The sequence below is a fragment of the Panthera leo genome, chromosome B4, assembly GCF_018350215.1.
Source record: "Panthera leo isolate Ple1 chromosome B4, P.leo_Ple1_pat1.1, whole genome shotgun sequence".
In the NCBI taxonomy this organism is placed as follows: Eukaryota; Metazoa; Chordata; class Mammalia; order Carnivora; family Felidae; genus Panthera; species Panthera leo.
Genome location: NC_056685.1, coordinates 132676924 through 132693955, shown reverse-complemented (window position 1 = coordinate 132693955; position 17032 = coordinate 132676924). Strand labels below are relative to the sequence as shown.

General features: G+C 54.0%; 1 protein-coding gene and 1 pseudogene across 1 annotated transcript in view; both read right to left on the bottom strand.

The window, feature by feature from the left end:
- Positions 1-6517: 6517 nt before the first annotated feature.
- The window catches only part of FAM83F (family with sequence similarity 83 member F), a 33342-nt gene continuing 22827 nt past the window's right edge, over positions 6518-17032 (bottom strand). Inside the window, exons 4-5 of the mRNA XM_042947882.1 lie at positions 13481-14175; positions 6518-6825 (exon numbers count right to left, since the gene is read on the bottom strand). Of these exons, the coding sequence (XP_042803816.1) occupies positions 6776-6825; positions 13481-14175 (745 nt within the window). The 3' untranslated portion in view covers positions 6518-6775. The remainder of the gene's footprint in view (positions 6826-13480; positions 14176-17032) is intronic.
- On the bottom strand, positions 16143-16838 carry LOC122225155 (annotated as a pseudogene).

Below are 17032 nucleotides of genomic sequence, written 5' to 3'. Positions count from 1 at the left end.
CTTGTGACACATGAAAATCATATGAAATCCAAATTTCAGGGTCTAGAAAGTTTCATTGGAACATAGCCACGCCCACTCATTTACATACCAGCTGTGGTTGCTTTAGTGTTACAACAGCGATGGATACCACATGTCCACGAAGTCTAGAATGTTTACTATCTGGCCATTTACAGAAAAAGTTTGCCCTCCCCCCCCATCTTACTTTTACCCCGAGGAGGAAAAGAAATGTGCTGCCCGCTGGCCACAAGGTGTCAGCATCTCACCACGGTGCTTTCAGACACATGGGCTCCTCTAAGGAACCACAGCCAGGACTACTGGTTCTGGGCCTCAGGCCCTCCCCTGCCCTTGAGCAACTCCCAGTCCCCCTGGGCAGCCAGCCTGGATGTAGTTGCAGAGGACTTGGCGTAAAAGCTGAAGAAAGTTAGGGAGGATCTGGAGCCCGTAGAGTATAGGACTGGCTTGGGAAGTCCAGTGGCTTGATACAGGTTGGCAGGCTTTTCTGGATGTGCTGTTTTTTTTATTTGGGGTTCTTTTTTGGTTTGGGTTTAATCTGTATTCTATAAATGAAGGAAATATCTGAACAAACTGATATTGTTTATTTTATCCAAAACTATCAAGAATAGTTGTGGGACTTTTTCACAACCACTTAAGACTGTGGCCCTCTTCCAAACTTGGAAACAACAAACCCACAGCGATGGGGTGGGGGTGGGTATGCACCGGGGAACATGGGGCCCTGCCAAGCAAAGCTGCTCACAAACAGCATCTCTGGCAGTGTTTCTCCACGTTTCTTTCAAAACCTGGGCCTTGAGGGACACCTGGGTGGCTCGGTTGGTTAAGGGTCCAACTTCAGCTCAGGTCATGACCTTGCGGTTTGTGACTTCGAGCCCTGCGTTGGGCTCTGTGCTGACAACTCAGTCTGGAGCCTGCTTTGGATTCTGTGTCCCCTTCTCTCTGTGAGCTCACGCTCTGTGTCTGTCTCTATTTCTCTCTCTCAAAAATAAACACAAAAAAACCCCAAAAACCCAACCCTCAGCCTTGAAACTTCTTCCAGTTGACGGGAATTTAGCCCTGTGTGCCAACCACTCAATGTGAAAGCAGGCAGAGAATCCAGGAGAGAATGTCCTAAGAGGGAAATGATAAATCCCTCACTAGAACACACCGCCAGAAGCATGAGCTGGTAACTAAGCTTCCCTGAATGTTAGCCGCTGTGCTAAGTGCTTTACTCCCCTCGGCCTCTGGAAAGTGGCACCAAGATTATCCCCATTTTACACATAAGGAAACTGAAGTTCCAGGTGGGAGGCAGTTTGCTGGGTCATTTAGCTAGCACGTGGCAGAGTGGGGAATCCAGCGCCAAACTGTCCATCCTGAGGACTATCCTCTGGCCACCATATGCCTCAGCTAAGGTCAAAGCAAACGGCAAGCCCCAAAACACAAGCTCTACCAGGGCCTTCCTTGCCCACCCTTCATCCTCAGGCCTATCTCACAGTCAATTGAAGGAACAAATGAATAAAGTCTTCCAAGTGCTGCAGTGAAGTGCCTCTCCTTGTCCAATCACCTAACTTCCAAGACCTTCCAGAAAGAGACGAGCCAGCTCTTCCAGCTGCACTCAGGAAATATGAATCACAGGCCTGGTTCTGGGTTCTTAGCACAGGATGGCATGCGCTTCTCCCTTGCTTGTGCTCAGTGGACCGTGGCCACTGCAGGCACGCTGCCTCTTCTTGCGTTTTCCTCCTTCCTTCCTCTGGGCTCCCCATGCTCTTGCTGGTTTCTGTGGCAGGTCCTAGCTGGTCTCCTGTGACGTGGACGTCTGTTCTGGAGTTGCTTTGTAGTGGCTGCAGACAATACCTAACTTCTAGCCACTTTACTGGATGAAAACTTGTCTCCAACTGGCTGTCACTTGGAGAAGCCATGTGCAGTAACATTGCTCTAGATGGGTCCACATAACCAGATTCTAGCCCTACCCATGACTTATTAGGTGGCTGGACAAATTTCTTCACCTCAAGGCCCTCACCTCCTCGTCCCGTCTTTGTGTTAGCAATTTGAAAGGAAGCATGCCGTCACCCCTGAGCCACCAGAGGGGCCTGGAGACGCGGCCCACCCAGTCTGGAGCAACTGGGAGACGAAGACTGTCCACTGAGGACACATGCTGAAAGGAGAAGTCTTCCCTGAGGAAAAGATTTGTTTTCCACAGGAGCATTTTGTGTTAGCAGGGGAGGGGCAGAGAGGGAAAGAGATACAGAATCAGAAGCAGGCTCCAGGCCCTGAGCTGTCAGCACAGAGCCAGACATAGGGCTCGAACCCACGAACCGTGAGATCATGACCTGAGTCAAAGTTGGGTGCTTAACCGACTGAGCCACCCAGGCGCCCCATGAAAGACGTAGCAGTTCCCAGGAAATTAGGTAGCAGAGAGCAGAATCCTGTTTGGCCTCCATGCACGGTCTCAGAATGTTGGTAACTAGACTGAAAGGGTCATGATCAATTCTGGAGCCTCTGACACCACCCATGTTGATTAGCCTGGCTTATTATCTGTATCAAGCGGCTGCCAAATTTTCAATCATTTAACAATGAAGTAGATACTGTGGATATAACAGTGACCCAGACAGATGGACAGAACTACAACTACAACTACGACTTCTGGGTAGGCACCCCAAGGACAGAATGGGTACCTATCAGCTGCTGGCTGATCTAGCAATTGCTCAGCCTAAGAACACACTCACGCGTACACCTGCCAGCTTTCGGCCTTCTCTGGGGTGCATATGCTCTCGACCTTGGTCCGGCTCAGCTTGCTAAGCCTGGGGTGCTTGTTCTGCACCAAACCTCCTGCCACTGGAACAGCAGTGTGGACGATTACAGTGACAGCTGCTGGGCCCTCTGGGCAAGGAGGAACGACTGTGGCACACAGCCAGGTGATAAACTACACCCACCGTGCACGGCAGGGCTTGTTTGCTGCTAAGGGGGCTTTGCTGTTGTTTACTTGTGACGCTCCAGGTAAGCAGTTCCCACCTGGCCTGACTTGGAGAGCGTGGAAGTTTCTCTGCTGTCGGCCCTGGCTGCCTTTTGGGGGTGAGGACGCTGTTGGGCAAGCACACGGGAATGTCCAATGGTGCTTTTCCATGTAGGACTTGACTGACGCTAAAGGGAGGGGAACAGATTGGGAGGAAACCTTAACGGGGTGCTCTGTGGAGTGAGGCAGATGTGCGCACATAAACACACCTGTTCTAGGGAGCACAAGGCAGTGAGGAGCTAAGCAAGGTAACGGGAACAAAGATAGAAGATACATGTCGGTCACAGAAAGCAAAATCTTTGGCAAATGAACCCACCTCTCTGGGCCAAGGCGTTCTGGCAAACAAAGGCAACTGCTTTATAGGAGCATGCACACGAAAGCACGTCAGAGAAGCAGCCCGTTGGGCATTAAGGCTACCCAGAGCAGTCTTTCTCAACTGGGTGACTTCACCTCCTGGGGACAGTTGGCAACGTCCGGACACATTCTTGGTTGTCTCATGAGGAGAGGTGCTACTGGCATTTAGTACGTAGAAGCCAGGGGTGCTGTAAACATCCTGCAATGTGTCATTCTCCCAATGGAGAATTTTGTGGCTCTAAAGTGTCACCAGTGTTGAAGGTGAGGAGCCCCGAGCTAGAGGAGCAGGCTTAGATCTGCATTTTAGGTGACATGGCAATCCCATGTACCCCCTCATCTGAAAAATGGGAACAAGGCCCGGGCTGCTCATCACACGACTTTGGGAAGCTCAAGCCCCAAACGCCCAGGAAAACGTTTTTGCAACAGGGCTCTTTCCTGAGCTCTTCTTAGTTTGAAGCCTGCAGGTGACTGAAGCATCTGGCACAGTCACTGGCATATAGTAGGGGCTCAGTAAATTAAAAAGAAAATCATCATAGGAAGAAAAAAAGGCCAACTTCCCCTCTCTGGACTGTTTTCTCCACTTTCAAGGGCACCTTTTTTGCCTCTTCTATTAAGTTCTACACAGGCAGAGGTAGTGTTGTTAGGAGAGGCTGTGTTGAAAGCACCCTTGAATGACCAGGGATAGGACTGACCATCCCCAGGGGACACATGGCACAGGAGACTGGGAAGTTTTGCCGACTCTCAAGGGAGAGCCTTCAGCCCTGCGCAGGGGTCCTGTACTCCCCGCTCCCACGTGGCAGGATCCAGGTGGCAGCCGCCCCAGGGTCTCGGCCCTCAGCTGCCTCTGCTCATCAGAGGTCAGCGTGCCCAAGCAGCTGTGCCACTTGTTGGCACTCAGCCTACGGAAACTGGACGCAGAGTGGGCAACTTGGTGGTGGGGGGGTGTGGGAGGGCCCCATACCGAGAGCGCTGCTTCATCCCTGCCCCCTCCCGGAGGCCTTCCCTGTGACCGGGCCTGTGAATGCTGCAGCGTGGGTACCAAGGGCATGATCCACCCTTGAACTTATCATCCATCTGAGAATGCCAGATGTATCCTTGAGATGTGAGGAGAGAGGGAGAATACGTCGCCAAGTGTGTGCAAGTGCTGGAGCAGACGGCAGATGCACTAAAAGCCAGAAGCCCAGAGGCAGAATGGAGAGTGGGCCGGGGCCTGGGCAGAGGAGCGAACACCAGGAGCCTCACTTTAGTGCTTCAAGATCCCCAGCAATCTTTGGACTGCTGTCTCGTTCCAAGGCCCTCACAGCCGGAGGGGCTCAGAGGCCATCTTGTCCAGACCTCCGAAGGGGAGGAGGAGACAGGCCGTGGTGGAGGCAGGTGTCCCGCCTCAGCCACCAGCCCTCCGCCCACTATACGGCGGTGCTTCCTCATGCTCTCCCACCTCCGTGCCTATGAAGAAAGTGAGAAGATCCCGTCTTGGCACGTGGGGAAACTGAGGCAGAAAGGGCAGGCCGGGCTCGAGGCTGCAGTGACTGGGAGCTTCCAGTGTGGATCCTCCCACATGTCAGGCCTGGGAAAGAACAGGGCCCGCTTTGGGTCAGGAGAGGGGAAGGGGTGTCGTAGGCCAGCTTCTCTTGTGGGGGGCTGGGCACAGACAGGAAGCCCTTGGGAAGAGCCCTTAGGAGCTGGTCCCTTCCCCGGGCCTCCTGCCTTGTCCCCAGAGGCGTCTACTCTCCCCACCAAGGGCGATCTTGTCCCCCTACCACCAGCCTCCACTCCCCCGGTTTCCTCTCTCCCTTCCTTCCCCTCCAGAACAAGCACGTGCCACATTGCCAGCACTTCCCAGGAAGTGTTTAATCCTCATAGAAGCTCAGGGAGGTGGGTTGGGGATCCCCTGCCCCCCCACCCAACACCCTAGAAGCTAGCCTCAAGATAGAGAGGAGCCCCTGGGAACCAGGCTCACCTTTCCTTTCCCTGTTCCCTCCCCTCCTACCACGGAGAGGCCAGGTTCTCCAACAACTGCACTGGGCCATCCCACCTCCTGCTTTGCCTCAGTGCCCCCAGTGCCCTCCCTCAAGCCAGCATCTGGGCTCCTCCCCCAGGTGCTGCTGGTGCCCCAGGGTTTTTGCAGAAGGAAAGACACAAAGACAAGAGTTTGGTTCAGAAGAGGCTGAAAGAGGCCACCTGAGGGCGCTTCCACTGGGCGATGAGGGCCCCTCCGCCCCCCCTGTGTCTAGGGCCCCCCAGCAGTCGGCTCTCAGAGCCTGAAGTTTGGCAATTTCTCTGTTGTCCATTCCAGAAATCTCTCCTCAGACCCCATCAGTCACACAAGTGGGGAGGGGGCAATGTGCGACTTTAGGCTGCTGTCCCTGGCCAATGTTGTGGCAATGAGGGGAGGCTAAGGCTCCTAAATGCAGCCTGTCCTTTGGCAGGAGACGAAGGCCGGTCTTTGGCTGGAATGTAACTGGAGCAGGCACACTGGCTGGTGAAGGGGGCTGAGGGCTATCTCAGGGGTGGGGGAAAGGACAAATGCTCTCGTCTGCAGGGCTCAACCTCCCATACTGCTTGAGCCTTCCACTCCCAACCAAGCTCTCTCTCCCTGCCCTGGGCTGCAAATCAAGGCACATTAAAGGGAAGCAGCAGCCCCAGCTAAAGGCACTAGGAGAATCCCCGTACGTGCTTGCAGCAGGCAATAGCCAAGGAGGTCTGGACCACTGGCGCGGAGACTGCTAAGACAGTGGGGAGGGAGGCGAAGGAGACTTCAGTACAAGAGCCCTCTGAATGGCAGAGTCAGATCCTGGCACTGGCTGAGGAGAGGCCTTCCCCTCATTTCACTCTGGGTCTAGTACAGGAGCCTTGCAGGAACCAGGCTGGGAAGGTGACAGCGGCCGGCGCCCTGGCTGCCCTAGCTGCCCCTTCCACCCTGAGTTCAGAGACTTGGGGAAGACTGGCTCCCTGGCTCAGAGCCCCATCCTCTTCCCTCATATCCCACCAAGCCTCTTGGGGGACCAGAAGCACCAGGAAGCCCGGGAAAGGAGAAGTTAGGGGGCTGGGGCTGCCCTGGAGACCCTATCGCATTGGGCTCACCCCATCTGGGGACCTGCAGGGCAAGGCTGGCCCAGTGGAGGGAGGGGGTCTGGCATAAAGGAGAGCAGACATTAGTCAAGCTTCCACTTCATGTAAACAAGAAGGAGTGACCCCTGCCCGGCGGCGACAGTCTCACGGCGGTGGCGTGTGATTGTCTTGATGTGCTGCCGACTCTCACATCTGGGATTGAGGGTCCCTGAGGCCAGGATGGAGGCTGTTGGGCAGGAAGCAAGTAAGGGTCCGAAGTGCAAACTGGCGCAAGGTTTGACCTGTATTCTCCATAGGACAGGGCTGGGGCATCCACAGGTCCTGCCCACTGCTGGCCTGTGTGGCTCAGGAGATCACGCAATTGCTGGCCTTGGAAGGACTGGGATTCGTTTTGCCTGCAGAGACAAGGGACACAGGCGAAGGAGGACGTTAAGTGAAGCGCTCAGCAGACTCGCCTCCCACTCCTCTCCTGTGCACAGCTCAAGCCTCAAATTTGGGGGCTGGGGTCACTGTCTCCCTGCCAAGCTGCTGATCTGGAGTCAGTAGGGCCCCCCCACCCCCAGGAAAGCAAAAGGAAAGGTTCTCCCGGTCTGGTCGTCTCAGCTAGATTGTCACTGATTGGGATATCAAAGGGATCTGCCATCTCCTGACCTCAGCGGTGGGGGCGGGGGAAGGATCCAGAACCCTAATCCACAGCTACAGTCAATGACTTAAAAGTCTCTCCAAGAGGCAGTTTGCCAGAAGCTAATACTGTATGCAGCCTCACAGCTCACAAAGCACAACCCGTCGTTCTCTCAGGTAATCCCGCCTGGGCGGCTGCACTTGGAGAAGGTAGCATTAGCCCTGTCTTACAGCGAGGGACGGGGGGCCACCAGCTCCCGGAGTCAGTGAGGGCCGGCAGCCGCCACAGCCCTCCACATCCAGCGTCAGCTCCTGCCACTGAGCAGGCGTCCCGGGAAGGGGCCACCAGGGTCAGCAGGCTGACTGAGAGCCAGGTACCGTGGCACAGACCACACGTTCAGGGGGGTGGTTTTGAGAACAGAGGATAAGGGAGCGCACTTCACCGAGGGGAAAGGGGGAGAGAACGCTGTTTTTCTCCTGGCCAGAGAAGCCCGTTTCTCCCAGCCCCCTTCCAGCCATTTTTGCTTCCTTTACAATCCCAAGCAGAGAGGCCTGGGGCTCCTTTGGCTGGATCCCTGCTGTGGGAGCTGCGGGGGAAGCAGGGAGCTGGGAGGCAGCCCTGGCCTCCGAGGTGGCCTCTGTCCTCAGGGGCGCTGGCTGTCTTCCTCCCAGGTGGGAGCTGCTGAGTTATTTCCTGCCGGTCCCTCTCTACACTGCGAGGAGCGAGGGTCACCTCCCCTGCGTGCACACCACCTTCCCAGATCACTCCAGCTGTGAATTTAATTAAGGTGGCGGCTGCCTCCTCTCTGGGCCATTAGCAAGGGAGACACTGAACAGGTTCGACTGCAGCAAACCCCCCCCCCCCACTCCCGCCCCCAGGCTAACCACCACCTGGTCTGTGTGGACTGGACTCACTCCTCAGGACTTGCTACAGGTCCTGCCTGGCCTCCTTGGGGACCAAGCCTGAGGCGTTTAAGGCTTAGAGGAGGAGGGAAGGGAGCAGGACGACTGTGCCGCCCCCTCCCTGAGGGCTCCAAGGGTCAAGGAGCATGGGTCATCTTCCGAGCCAGGCCGTGTCTGATGCAGCTCTGCCCAAGTGATTACTGCTGCTGTCCCGCAGTCCCCTTGCTGCGGCAATGGACACAGCCATCCCGGCTTCCTCTCTGCAGTGGCTTGTTTTATGTGCTTGGCCTACTGAGCAGATGCTGAGTTCCTCCCCTGAGGCAGCAGCATTTTAGAGGCAGGTAAGTGGATCGATCCCTGCATCAGGAAGCAGGGGCACGAGTATGGCTTAGAGGAGCCTGCTTCCTAAGACTGAGCTCTGCCCCCGCTCCTGCCCTCCTGCTCAGAGAAGCCGGGAGCGGCAGGGCCGACAGCCCAAGTTTGCCTGGGTGTGCTTCCCACTCGTTCCAGAAAGCTGACAGATGCCTGCAGAGGTTCTTTGGACACAGGATTCATCCGCATGCCTCGGACAGAGAAATTGGTTTGAGGGCGAATTCTCTGTGTTCCGTCATTCCTTCAGTGTCATTCCTTCAGTGTCATTCCTTCAGTGCCCATTGACTAAGAGCCCACCATGTGCAGGTGTTCGGCGAGACTGGGGAGAATCAGACCTGCTCAGCTTCACAGGGAAGAAAACATGAACGGCCATGGGCAGTCCAAAGGGAAGGTCAAACTTCAAAGGGAGATAACACTGTAGTAAGACTGAAAGTAGGTGTGGGGGAGGAGGAGGCACCTGGGGCACCAGCCAAGGACCCGTGGGCTCTACCTCCCTATGGGTTTCAGGACTTCATATTCCCCTTTTCTGGAAGATTCGTCTTCTGGATGTCCACACAGCTGTCTCCCTCCCTTCATTCAAGTCTCTGTTCAAATACCCCTTTGTCCCTTTGTCCGAGAGGCCTTCCCAATGACCCTTTATGAAAGGGTCATTGCCCTCCTCTGCCCCTCTCTTTCTAGTACGGTATTCACTCCGTAAGGGCAGGGACTTTGCTTGTTTTGTTCACTGTTGTACCAGGAACTTAGAGCAGTGCTTGGCACACAGCAGACATTGCGTAGATATGTACTTGTTGAGTAAAATGTATGACCAGGCAGCGGCAAGCTACTTAAAGGTTCAGACCAATACTAACAATAATAGCGGCATCAATAGATACTGACCGGGTGAGGTACATGCCCTCACTCACCTAGATGGTGATGAAAGCCCTGGCTAGGCCCAAGAGAACCCGGAGGGGCATAGGGATTATGGCATATGCCGGTGAGAATAAGGATGCTTGCCTCTTTTCCAGAACTGAGCAGGATCAGTTCCTCGAAGGATGCTCACCTGGCTCCCCTCACCTTGCTGTGTGGTTGGGGCCCCGGCTGGTAACCAAGCTTGGGTTTATCAAATCAGACCTTCAGCAGGAGCTGGGGCATAACCCATGCGCCTCAAGAGTGACACTGAATTCTGAAACTCTGTCTTCATAAGACGGCTCTTGAGTAGACTTATCCTGGAACTGGAGGCCCACAGGCCCCTTATGGAGCTCGGAACCCCAGAAGCACTTTCCCAACCTTCTATCTTGGACAGGGGCCCAGATTTCCCAGAGAGATATCTGAGACCTCCAGCTCCTGGGGGCGACACAGAAGAGCCTGAAGTCCCAAATCCAGGAGCCCAGCAGCCACAGCACTAGGAACCAGACCACATTGCCAGCTATGGTGGCTCCCCCATGCATGAATCACGGGAATCGAGGAGAGTTCTAGAAATGCAACTGTTGCTGCAGTCACCTCAGAGAACTCTGGGAAAAGTGCGGGCAAGAGGACTTTGGAAGTTGGTGACCTAGAGGCACTCTGGGCTGTAAATGGCCACTCTCTTCTTCCTCTCCACTGGTGGGATACCAGGGGGACAATCCATTGTGTAAGAAGCCTCTGGCCCCTTCCAAAACATCTTTAAAGATGTAGGGAAATGGCACTAACCCTAACTTTCCAGAGATAACCAGGATGCTTTGTGCAAGGCCCTGGGAGGCAAGAGATCACAATGCCCTTTCTCACTGCATGACCATGGACATAGAGGCTTGCGTCTCTGCACCTCCTGTCTGGGAAACGATGTCATCAGGCAGGATGGTTGTGAATTCTGTGTGAAGGCACTTAGCATGTATCCACCCAGCATCTGCTCAGGGAACGTCTGTGCCTTTCTTCCCTTAACCATGGTCAAGAGTGTTGGCCATTTCCCAATGATCTTCCTGGAGGGGCTGGGAGTGGCCCCAGGACATCACCTGGAACTTCTTCTCCTAGGCTGGTAGCCTCATGAGAGCAGGGCTTTGTCCAAGTGTCATCATAATCTGCTGCTCTGGGGACTCCCCACATGGACCCAGGACACTTGTTTAAAATGCAGATTCCTGAGCCCAGGCCAGTGGTAGACTCCTATGTTGTCGTTGTTGTTGTTTTTGAGAGACAGACAGAGCATTAGTGGGGGAGGGACACAGATAGAGGGAGACACAGAATCTGAAGAAGGCTCCAGGTGCTGAGCTGTCAGCACAGAGCCTGAAGTGGGGCTCGAACTTGTGAACCATGAAATCATGACCTGAGCCGAAGTTGGATTCTCAACCGACTGAGCCACCCAGGTACCCCTCCTCACTGGGTTTTAATAAGGCTCTCCAGTGAATGCTGCTCCCTGAGATTGGGATCTCTGCCCAGAGGGCCTGTCCCAAGCTCCTGGATGGACACTGGTGGCAGGCTTGGGAAAAGGTGCTAAGTGCATCCAGCACAGAAACAAGGTCTCAGCTGAGAGAAAAACCAGAAGGAAAAGCAGTTTAGCTTCCACCAGTAGAGGGCGCAATGAGCCTTCTCACCACGAGGCAAGGGGGTGGGGGCTGCAACCCCATGTACCCCCCCACCTGGATCCCCAGACCTAAAGGAAGGAATTTCCAAAGGTTCTCCCAAGGGCCACACTTGGGCTTGCAAACATTTGCATGCTGTTTGACAACTATATACTTCACCAAGCAATTTTACAGGCTGCCAGCACTTAGCTTTCTATTTTTCTCTTCCACCCACCCTGTCCATCAGCTCAGGCTCTCCCTTGACAAGAGGGTGGCAGGGAGAGAGCAGACAGTCAGAATCAGGAGCTCAAAGGGACCTCAGAAACCCTCCCTGGCTCAACTCCTCCTCTTCTCGAATAGGAAACCGCCCCAGGGAGGGGAAAGGATATGTCCAGGGCATGGGGAGCAAAGTACTGGGAGCTGAGATCCCACATTGATATCTATTCTGATGATGTTCTGCATGTTCACTGTAGGAAAAGGATCCTTTCCTTAGATGAGGGCCCTAAGCTAAAGTGATTCCCTCCCAGGTGACGTTCCGAGAGTACTGAAATTACTAGTCCCAACCTTGGGGGCCCCATGCCGTCAGGAACACCACCCTCCGGCGCACAGAGTCCTAGTGACTTAGCTTCTGCCTGAGACGAGGCACTAGGACAGTCCAGATGCAGCCAAACATTTGGGAGGCTGGAGGCCAATAAAAGGGCCTTTGGGGAGAGGAGTCCGGCTTCTCGCCTCTGCCTTTGAGGGAAGCAAGCAGCAGGGAGAGGAAAGGTCTCATTAGCAACCTGAATTTCAGGCCCTTGGGAACTGGATACTCAGCCAGGTGGGCAGAGGCTGGGCTGCGGGAGGCCAGTCTGGATTTCTTCTGAAGGATAGAGAAGGACCGGCGTGATCCTCCGGGCATCCCTGGGGCCTTCCTGACCATGTGCCGTGTGTCGGGCACTCAGGAGAGGAGCTTCCCCAGGGTGCACTTGCACGTGCTCGGCTGGCTCCCGGGCACCGCGTGCAAACACTCAGAGGGCAGCAGCAGTGACCGTCTAAGTCTCCAAGCAGGGGAACTGGCTGCTGAGACTTAGGAAAGGCAGCAGGGAGGAAACGCAACGGGCCTTGCGTTTCTATGGAAACGGCACCTCAGGGTGAGGGGCTGAAGGGAGAGGAAGCTTCAGCTTCACCTCCAGCTTCACCTCCAGTTAGGACTTGGGAAATGGCCCTTTTGTGCTGGGCTTGCCCCTCCTTCTCCCTTCCCTGCCAGGTGTTCACCATGGCAACCCTCCCTCTAAACAAGAGGTGCAAAGCAGCAAAGCATCTGGTGTTGGGGGCGCCGGGGAGCCCAGGAGGGAATGGGATGGGTGGGGGGGGGGCAGCCACCCCTCCCTGACAGGACACGGGCCCTGGCCTGGGTTTGAGTCCTGGCCCCACTACCACTTACTGTGCCCTGGGACCACCTAATTCACCTGTCCGAGCTTCCGCCAGCCCCCTCTGTGGTTGTTGTGAGGGCCAAGGAGAGGGAAAGCATCTAGCGAGGGGCCTGGCACATGCAGGTGCCCCATAAATGCTTCCCAGCCAAGTGGAAGTATGGCACTGGCGTTCCTGCTGTGCCCCAAATTTGTAGGGACTCCCGGGCCTGTCTTAACTTTAAGAACCACAGACTGAGTGTCATTTTCTGTAGCAGGGCGGGGGAATCAGCAGAGGGGAAGATAGCTGTGACTCTTACGCTGAAGCCACAAACAGGTCAAAGCTGGGGGTGTGGGGGGCACAGGAGTCCTGGAGGCACTCGGGCCGCCCAGGGCAAGGTCCCACCATCAGCTACCTGGCCAGGTGGGAGGCCAGGCTCACTGCTGCAGTGAGAAATCCCGGCCACAGGAGAAATCCCAACACGGAGCCCCCTTCGACTCAAAGACGCTGCCACGAGAAAAGGTACCAGCAGCGGTCCCGGCTGTCACCACCAGCCTCTGGAAAGGCCATACCGGAGACTGCTCTGGAGAAAGATAAAGGCCCAGACCTCTAGGGGATCCCAGAGAGACACTGCCAGCAGGAACGATCTCTCCCAAATGCAAGCAGCATGGCAAACACCACTAATCAAATAAGCACAGGGAAGAACCAAGTCAAACTGCTTAAAACAGAAAGGAGGAAAGTGGGTCAGAGCATTGGTGGGGCACAGGGAGGGCGGGGTGTGTCTGCCCAGGTTGGATCGCGAGGACAGGTGATCTGGCAAGGAACACATTTTCGAGAACGAGTCCTAGACTCAGAGGCAGAGGTCAGGCGTGGGTCAGGCCACTCAGCTGCGTCGTGCCTGCTTCTTCCCTAACAGAGGAGAAAGTTGCCGAGCCTCCAGTACTAGAAACGCCGGCTCTCAGACTACTCCACGTGCGGCACTGCTCTGAGCACTTTGTCCTCAGAACGGCTGAGTGAGGCAGGTGCCCTCCCGGCTTTTAGACAAGAGGACGTGACCCCGGGCCCGTGGTGGTAGGCTCGCCATCACAAGGCAGAGAAAGGCCAGGGCCGGGTGGGAACTGAGGACCGTCTTGGCCTCAGAGCTCCCGCTCTCTGCATGCAGCTGCCTTTCCGCAGATGGGAGGCGCCGCTCCCGGACGAGGCCCGGAGGCCCGGGGAGCACCGGGCACAGGGCAGAGGGCAGAGGGCTCACCTGAGATGTCAGCGCTGGAGCCCTCGTTGGACTTCTTCCCCGGCACAAACTCCACTTCCGCAAAGGTCTCGGTGGAGAGGGAGCTGGCTGTGCCATTGGGTGCCGCGGGCCTCTTGGCCCGGCGACTGAAGAACCTGTTGCTAAAGCGCTTGCCCTCCTTGGCCGGAGTGGCCTCCCCGTTGGCGGCTTCTCCCTTGCCGTTTCGGACAAGCGCCTCGCGGGGTTTGGGCTTCGGGTCCGTGTGCAGGTGGGAGATCGCCCTGCCGTCCTTCCGAATCAGCTCTCCAGAGGGAACGGGCTCCACGGGGGGCAGCACCTGCTCCAGCGTGACCAGGTCACTCAGGAAGCTCTCCAGGCGCCGGGCCGCCTCGCCGCCTCTGCTGCCCTCCTCCTGCCCCTCGGGGTCGCCCCTGGCATCCTGCTGCTGCCGGGCGGCCCAGCGCATCATCTCGCCCGGCGGATGGCGGCTGCCTACCACCAGGGCGTACTTGGGGTTGATCAGCTTGCGAGCCACGGTGGAGGAGTAGTTGGGGCCGAGCCTCCCGGCACCTCCCGCCAGGCTCAGCTCCTGGTACAAGTTCACCTCCTCAGAGATGGCATACAGCTCCCGGAACTCCAAGTCAAAGGGCTCCACGTTCTGCCCTGTCAGGAGGAGGAGAAGGTTCCTGTCCACGTAGGAGGAGCTCCAGGTGAACCTGGGAACGTGGGGACAGAAAAACACGACATGTGGGCCCAGCCCGTGGCCTCGCCCTGCCAGCAGCCCCTTGGCAGTCCCTCTCAACACCCCACTGCCCCTGCCCCAACCTGATCTACCGCTGAGGCCAGATGCCTTGCTGGCCGGTGGGAGACAGCTCCTGGCCTTCTCGCGGGGGTGCTCTCCCTCTACCGACCCACATCCTTCCTCCCTCTTTTCCAGGTCTTGGCCTCAAATGCAGAAAGCAGGCAAGGGCATGGGAAGTCAGGCCTGGATTCCAACCTGGTTTCTTTTTTTTTTTCCTAGATACATATTATTTATTTAATCATTTAATTATTTAATTACCTATCTATCTATTTATATTTTAAAGTTTATATCCAAGTTAGTTAGCATATAGTGCAATAATGATTTCAGGAGATTTCTGTGATTCACCCCCTACATATAACACCCAGTACTCATCCCAACAAGTGTCCTTAATGCCCCTTACCCATTTAGCCCATTCCCCCCGCATACAACCCTCCAGCAACCCTCAGTTTTTTCTCTATATTTAAGAGTCTCTTGGGGCGCCTGGGTGGCTCAGTCGGTTGAGCGCCCGACTTCAGCTCAGGTCACGATCTCGCGGTCTGTGAGTTCGAGCCCCGCGTCGGGCTCTGGGCTGATGGCTCAGAGCCTGGAGCCTGCTTCAGATTCTGTGTCTCCCTCTCTCTCTGCCCCTCCCCCGTTCATGCTCTGTCTCTCTCTGTCTCAAAAATAAACGTTAAAAAAAAAATTAAAAAAAAAAAGAGTCTCTTATGTTTTATCCCCCTCCCTGTTTTTATATTCTTTTTGCTTACCTTCCCTTATGTTTATCTGTTTTGTATCTTAAATTCCACATATGAGTGAAGTCGTATATTTGTCTTTTTCTCACTAATTTTGCTTAGCATAATACCCTCTAGTTCCATCTACATAGTTGCAAATGGCAAGATTTCATTCTTTTTGATTGCTGAGTAATATTCCATTGTATATATATATATACACACCACATCTTCTTTATCTACTCATCTGTCGATGGACTTTTGGGCTCTTTCCATACTTGGCTATTGTCGATAGGGCTGCTATAAATATTGGGGTGCACCTGCCCCTTTGAAACCACACAACTGTATCCCTTGGATAAATACCTAACAGTGCAATTGCTGGGTCATAGGGTAGTTCTATCTTTAACTTTTTTGAGGAATCTCCATACTGTTTTCCAGGGTGGCTACACCAGTTTGCATTCCCACCAACCTGGTTTGTACTCTTGTATGCCTTGTAACGTGGGGCTCATAGGACATACAGTCACAAAGGTACTGTGAGGCTCAGGTGTGATACCATGTAGAAAACATTTAGTTCAGTCCCTGGCACACACATTTTAATAAGTGATAATGGAGCTGCTGCTATTGTTAATATCATTCCAATAATTCCATTATTGGCTCCTCTCTAGGTTTTTAGAGCACTTAATGTCTGCAAACCACTACACTTTAACCATGTAAGAGGACTTATGACATTTGTTGATTGTTTCCTGTGCCCAGGTCTCTTTCCTCACCCAGATTTTAGTACACTTGGAGGGCAAAGACTGCTGAGATATAGTCTCTCGTGTTCCTGGTAATTTATTTCTGAATCAGAATTTGGGAGACATTGCCTCCACACCATACCCTTACCTTTTTTTTTTGGCATGTGAAAAGTAAAAAAAAACATTTTTTTAATGTTTATGTATTTTTGAGAGAGAGAGAGAGAGAGAGAGAGAGAGCGAGCAGGGGAGGGGCAGAGAGAGAGGGAGACACAGAATCAGAAGAACTCCAGGCTCTGAGCTGTCAGCACAGAGCCTGATGTGGGGCTTGAACTCACGAGTGGTGAGATCATGACCTGAGCCATAGTCAGACGCTCAACCAACTGAGCCACCCAGGTACCCCCTGTGAAAATTTATTATTGTCCTGTTTTCACTAGCAGGACTTACGATCTTGGTCTTTCCTACTTGCCTTTGTATAAAGGCCAAAAGAGAGACAGTGGCTACTTTGACGACCTTAAAGTGAACACCAGGAAGGTCACCGACAGCATGACCTTTGTGACCAAATCCAGCAACCAGAACCTCATCGTTTTCCTCAATAAAATTCAAACAACTAGCCTGTTTCCGATTCTGTGTCTCCCTCTCTCTCTGAGCCTCCCCCGTTCATGCTGTCTCTCTCTGTCCCAAAAATAAATAAAAAACGTTGAAAAAAAAAAAAAAATTCAAACAACTACCACTGGGCACAAAGGCTGTGATTTTTTTTTTTTTTTTTTTTTTTTTTTTTTTTTTTTTTTTTTTTTTTTTTTGCCATTCTTGACCAAATGGACCCTGACATACTTCCTGATGGCAGAATTTGGCTACTTGGCTTCAACCCTTACTTTTCCCAGTACGATTCCCTTTACGTGGGAAGCACCTGCAAAGGCTTGGCCTTCAGGGCTGTGCCCAAGTGGGCTTCTTTGTCCTGTTCACAATGTCACTTCTGATCTCCATTGGTGGCTATGGAGCTTTCTCGCAGAATGCAGACTGCAATGTTTACCCATCCTGCTGGTACCACGGGCCTGGGCAAAAGAGACCACACCCTCACATTTCTTTCCCAGATCTGGTCCATTCTGCTTCCTACTTGTCCCAACAACTAGCCTCAAAATGCAACCCGTTGCTGTGGACCATGAAAGGCAGACCGTTCTTGATGCCCAGTAAGAGTTGACCCTCTTTTTGGAATAATCCGGTATCCAGAAATTTTGAAGGAAGGGACTGGCCAGGAGGCTCTTGTCATTAGATCAGACAATATGTCTTAAACCCATGACTATGGAGACTCCAGCCCAGTCTTCCACATTGT